Source organism: Osmerus mordax, chromosome 1 (assembly GCF_038355195.1).
Source record: "Osmerus mordax isolate fOsmMor3 chromosome 1, fOsmMor3.pri, whole genome shotgun sequence".
Classification (NCBI taxonomy): Eukaryota; Metazoa; Chordata; class Actinopteri; order Osmeriformes; family Osmeridae; genus Osmerus; species Osmerus mordax.
Window position 1 is genome coordinate 22,526,042 of NC_090050.1, and position 6,366 is coordinate 22,532,407.

The 6,366-nt window shown below is 50.7% G+C and overlaps 1 protein-coding gene across 1 annotated transcript in view; it reads right to left on the bottom strand.

Moving 5' to 3' along the window:
• Positions 1-4,223: 4,223 nt before the first annotated feature.
• The window catches only part of LOC136941622 (E3 ubiquitin-protein ligase RNF123), a 36,877-nt gene continuing 34,734 nt past the window's right edge, over positions 4,224-6,366 (bottom strand). Inside the window, exon 34 of the mRNA XM_067234198.1 lies at positions 4,224-4,436. Coding sequence (XP_067090299.1) covers positions 4,224-4,436 — 213 coding nt within the window. The remainder of the gene's footprint in view (positions 4,437-6,366) is intronic.

Here is a 6,366-nt window from a genome sequence, read left to right on the forward strand (position 1 = left end):
AGATCTCTACCTCTCTGGTCTGCAGACCCAGATCTCTACCTCTCTGGTCTGCAGACCCAGATCGCTGCCTCTCTGGTCTGCAGACATGCAAAAGTCTGAACAATGTATTTTAGCTGTGATAACTCAGCAAAGGACAGACTAGAGTAGCAGGTTAACAGAATGCAGGCCTGCGTGACACACGCACGCACACACACATACACACACACACACTCTGCCTTTATCTTCTCCAATTCCTCATTGTTATGCCTCTCTTTTCTGTTGATCTTTCTGTCTCACTCCGTTACTCCTTAAACACTCTCTCTTTCCCTCTGCTCTCTCCCCCTGCCTTCATATAACTCCCCCTGCCTCCCTGTATCTCCTCCCTCCGACCCTCTGCTCTCCAGATGTGTCCATCCACTCTGACAGGGAGCAATTTCTCTCCTCCGCCTGAAGTATGGACAACCCTTTTGTCTCCACGGTGATGCCAGGTGTACAGGGAAGACAAATAGCTCTGCCGATGACCTCAACCACCTAGCAACCCTGATGTGCACCCAAACGACCAGAGCACCAATCGGAACGAGCCGGAGAGACACACGGATCACCGAACGTCTCTCACACACAAACAGAATCAACCCACCAATCACAAAAGCTTACTGCCTGACACACGGGGACCAGAACCAATTATCTGCCAATCATGATGGACCAGGGAAACAAATGAAGGGTCCTCTGTGACTGACACAGAGATTCCTCACACAGTCAACACGGGACACACACATTACATTACATTACATTTAGTCATTTAGCAGACGCTCTTATCCAGAGCGACTTACAGTAAGTACAGGGACATTCCCCCGAAGCAACTAGGGTGAAGTGCCTTGCCCAAGGACACAACGTCAATTGACACGGCCGGGAATCGAACTGGCAACCTTCAGATTACTAGCCCGACTCCCTCACCGCTCAGCCAACTGACTCCCACACACACCAGGCTTGGCTCAAGAACCAATCAGATGGGTGGGCGTTTGGTTTCCACAAGGGGGTATTTTGAATATAGTTCTCTTATAGAACCACTTAGGCTATAGCTAGAATAATGCGGGGCACAGCATTTCTTTTTTGGGGGAAGGGTCATTGACTTGGAGCCAACCCTGAAATTAGCCACTCCTCAATATGTTACCCTTTAAACCAGGGTTCTCCAACCCTGGTCCTCGAGGGCCCTGTCCTGCATGTTTTAGATGTTTCACTGCTCCAGCACACCTGTTTCAACTGAATGGGTTGTTATCGAGCTCTGTGGAAGCCGGGTAATAACCATTCATTTGAATTAGGTGTGCTGGAGAAGGGAAACATATAAAACATGCAGGACAGTGGCCTTCGAAGACCAGGATTGGAGAACCCTGGTCTAAATGCTTAGCCCTACAGTGACTTAAAGACATCCCAATATAAGTCTGTCCCACCAGCAACAGACTAAATCATTATTCACACTACCCTTGTATAGCAGAACTCCGCTATCCCGTATATCGATCACTATTTAGCCGCAATCAGACCATCCGATATACACAAATATACCCTCACCAGATTGCCATGATTAACACTGACGTAAGCAAAATCATCATTAATTAATTCACTATTCAATATTAAATCACTATTAATTAATTCACTGCGCCTCAACCAGGCGCATCTCATCCTTTCCCTGCTTGGCGCGCGGCCAGGGCCGGCAGAGCCAGCTGATTGGTGGATCCAGCCAGCCAATCAGCAGCAAACCCTTGGCAGCGGGAATCCCAGCAAACGATGATCGGGATCACACCTTCACACCAGACATCATTATGCGCGTTAGCGGGAGGAAGCCTGACGTCCGCGCTAGCGATGAGAACAGCTAATCCAAACACGCTGATCTCGCAGCGCCCTGAGAACGTACCACCAGGCATCACACGCTAATCCCTAGATTAGCGTCAAGCGGTAGTTGTGAGAGATTATAGGATAGATTATAGGATAGACTATATTAGTAGAGTTTACAGTACATTAAGTGATAGGATGATAGGATAGCGATACTCTCAAATGTATAGCAGTAGAGGTTTGGCGATATGGTAGATTGCATAGATTGTAGTGCAGTAGAGTTTGCAGTAGGGTGATGTAATTTAGATTGTCTACAGTTTAACACAGTAGGATGTAAATATAGCTAGTAGAGATTTAGTTGAGGCAATCAGAAAATACTTTAAAAAATGTGTAACACTCCTGTATTATATGAATAAAATGTATTCGAACATGAGTATCTGACCTCTCTGCTTGTGTTGGAGTTCATTCAGGTTATTTCCCAAACATGAAGATGTGCGTCAGTATTTGTTCAACTGGGAACGGACTGGAATCGTTCTGCCCTAGCTCACTGTCACAACGTCTGCCTTCACCCAAAGCTCTCCCTGGCCAAGGGTCAGTGTTGATGTAGGAGCATGTTTAATTTAAAGAGGACTCTGTGTGTGTGTGTGTGTGTGTGTGTGTGTGTGTGTGTGTGTGTGTGTGTGTGTGTGTGAGACCATTGTGTGGATGTGCTGAGGCAGTCGGACATTAATAAGAAGCTGACAACAGAACAAAGGGTGATGGAGATAAGCAGGAAGGATTGTGCGGTCTGCTCTCTCCCTGCCTGTCTCTCTGACTCCCTGTCTGTCTCTCTGACTGCCTGTCTGTCTCTCTATCTCCCTCTGTCTCTCTGACTGCCTGTCTCTCTGACTGCCTGTCTCTCTGACTGCCTGTCTGTCTCTCTATCTCCCTGTCTGTCTCTTTGTCTGCCTGTCTCTCTGTATATCTCCCTGCCTACCTGCGTCAGTCCCAGCTCTGTCTGCCGACACAAGCGCGCACACACACACACACACACACAAACCTGCTGTTTGAACCCAAGGGACGAGGCTGTGGATTGATACCCCTCTACAGTGGCTGGTGAGGATCAATCCCTGCCATTGTGTCCAGGCCATCTCCAGTATTAATAGCAGGCCTTATTCCTCCACACCCTCTGCTGCCAGCACAGACCTCCAACACAGCCTTGTTGACATAGGGAGAGGGGGTCTGGTTCAAGCACCGCAATGATTTCCCATCTCCCTGACAGCCCAGGCCTGAGATGGGAAAGGTTAAGCAAAGGGGACTGCAGCGCGGTGGATAACGGCCGTGATCCACTTGTTCTGAGTGTGGCTGTCTGACGTGATCAGTATGCATGCGGCCCCAGGCTCATCATGGTAATGCTGGCCCTGCTGACGGCCGGCAGGATGAAGGACTGGAGGAAGGACCCTGCCGGGGGAACCAGGAGAACATGTGTGGCATGTGTCCCACCAGAAACCATGAGAGAGGGAGGGCAGAGAGGGGAGAGGAGGGGAGGGAAGGACAGGGGGAGAGGGAGGAGAGGAGAATGACAGAAGTAGAGGGAGAGAAAGAAATGGAGAGAGGGAGAGATAGAAAAGGAGAGAAGGAAAGAAAGAGACCGAGAGGCAGAGAAGCAGAAAAGGATAGAGTGAGAGAGGAAAAGAGGGTGAGGTAAAGAGGCAGAGAAGCAAAGTGAGGCGGGCATTTTAGCTTCCAGCACACACAACACACGAGAGGGAAAGATCGAACACGATTCAGAGCTAATTTCAAATGTCACGCAGTAGATAACTCAAATGAACCCCTGTTGACAGAACCACATGGTGTGGGCTCCGTCTATATCCTGGATGTAAGTATGTGCTGGGTCCTAGCGGGTGTGCTGGGTCCTAGCTGGGTGTGCTGGGTCCTAGCTGGGTGTGCTGGGTCCCAGCTGGGTGTGCTGGGTCCCAGCTGGGTGTGCTGGGTCCCAGCTGGGTGTGCTGGGTCCTAGCTGGGTGTGCTGGGTCCTAGCTGGGTGTGGCCTGGGTCCTAGCTGGGTGTGCTGGGTCCCAGCTGGGTTGTGCTGGGTCCTAGCTGGGTGTGCTGGGTCCTAGCTGGGTGTGCTGGGTCCCAGCTGGGTGTGCTGGGTCCCAGCTGGGTGTGCTGGGTCCCAGCTGGGTGTGCTTGGTCCTAGCCGGGTGTGCTGGGTCCTAGCTGGGTGTGCTGGGTCCTAGCTGGGTGTGCTGGGTCCCAGCTGGGTGTGCTGGGTCCCAGCTGGGTGTGCTGGGTCCTAGCCGGGTGTGCTGGGTCCTAGCTGGGTGTGCTGGGTCCTAGCTGGGTGTGCTGGGTCCTAGCTGGGTGTGCTGGGTCCTAGCTGGTGTGCTGGGTCCCAGCTGTGTGTGCTGGGTCCCAGCTGGGTGTGCTGGGTCCTAGCTGGGTGTGCTGGGTCCCAGCTGGGTGTGCTTGGTCCTAGCTGGGTGTGCTGGGTCCCAGCCGGGTGTGCTGGGTCCCAGCCGGGTGTGCTGGGTCCCAGCCGGGTGTGCTGGGTCCCAGCTGGGTGTGCTGGGTCCCAGCTGGGTGTGCTGGGTCCCAGCCGGTGTGCTGGGTCCCAGCTGGGTGTGCTGGGTCCCCAGCTGGGTGTGCTGGGTCCCAGGCCCTGTGTCCCTGTGGCAGGGCGTTTTCCTCCAGTGAAAGTGCTAAACCGATCACTCTGCCTTCAAATCTAATCAGGCCAGGCTTGGGAGAGGTCGTTTCTGGTTTTAAGGCCCAGGGTAATGGAGGGTAATTAGACACATTGATTTTTCTCCACCGCAGGGGAGGTGGGGTCCCGGCTGTTAATGTGCGTTTTGTGTGTGTGTGTATTGGGGGGGGGGGGTTGAGTGTGTGTGTGTCAAGAAAACAACAGCCTGGGGAGAGGTGTGTGTGTGTGTGTGTGTGTGTGTGTGTATTGGGGGGGGGGGTTTGAGTGTGTGTGTGTCAAGAAAAACAACAGCCTGGGGAGAGGTGTGTGTGTGTGTGTGTGTTTGCACATGTGTCAGTGTATGTGTGTTTGCAACCTATGTGCTAACACACATACACGTTTGAGTGTACTGTTGCATTTGCGGTTCTGTATACAAAACTTTTACAAATTGTATTTATTTTATATAATAACAGCATATTTATGATGAGATGCTGATAACAGATGTGTGGTGAGAGTCAGATGGCCATCCTGAATCTGTACCACTGGACGGTCGAAACACAAAGGGGGGGATGGGGGCGGGAAACTAAATGATAGGACTCCAAGTTGAAAAGCGTCAGAGATGAAAGCGACGTGTTTGATGGCACTGGATGTTTGTGTGTGCTGGCTGCTGTCATCTAGTCCGGTGTGATCACCACATCAGAGCGGCCAGTCTGATCAGAGGAGAGAGACAGAGCCCCAGCTCAGACTCAAACACGGAGGAGGATGAATAATGGAGGGAACAGGGTGTGCAGGAAGGCAGCAGCCACCATGTTCATCTGGGGCACGCTACTTTATCACGGACGCTAGCTGGATGGGTGACAGTACTGTTTACCGTACGGCCCAGCAATGTAGCTCGTCGGGACAGACACACACCAAACTAAACAAGAGCAGGGAGTCTGAGGGTGGCTGAGCTGTGAGAGAATCGGGCTAGTAATCAGAAGGGTCGCTGGTTCGATTCTTGGCTGTGTCAAAAAGACGTTGTGTCCTTGGGCAAGGCACTTTACCCTACTTGCCTCGGGGGGAATGTCCCTGTGCTTACTGTGAGTCGCTCTGGATAAAAGCGTCTGCTAAATGACTTAAATGTAAATGTAAGAGATACGTTTAGGTCGTTTGTTATGATTATACTTTGCGTTCATGCTTGTACACTGCCAGTTCGTCCTGATGTTGTCCTGTATCTGCGCACTAACCTGTTTTGTGGGCTAATATCGTAAAAGGATACTTGTGATGTACAAGCATGTAGGAACCACCCTGGAGAGTTGGGATGGTTAGAAAAGAAAGGATTGTTTTGAGAACATATTTCTACCACGCATTAAGTGTTGCTGTTTATAGTCGTTTTAGAATTGTACAGCTGTAACTACAGGGTGAGCCTACTGGATCAATCGTGTCAACAATTTCCCCGTTTCCCTCTTACTCTAAACATCAGCGATCGTCACCATGGAAACGCTGAACATCGCATCATCACCCACGCCAACCTTTTGCTGCATTCAAAAGCCATCAAAAGAGTGATGTCATAATGAAGAGGACAGCAGCTATTCACAGAAGCCTCGACAGCAATCAAAGAGCGATATTGGAATGAAAGACCATCCAAGCTGTGTGGTGATGCTGTACTGGGGGAGTCTCTGCTAAATACATTCCAACACACACAAATCTGTCATTCTTACAATCAAACCTTACAATATGTATGTCTGGTGTCATTCACCCAAGCTGGGGGACAGACTGTCATCAAACGCTGTGCTTCCTCGAGTCTGGTCTAATCTGAATGATATCTGAGCTATGAATCTGTGGATTCAGATCAGTCTGCAGCTGTAAAACTGTTCCACTGCTTCCACTGTGAGAGGTAGAACAGAGTTCCA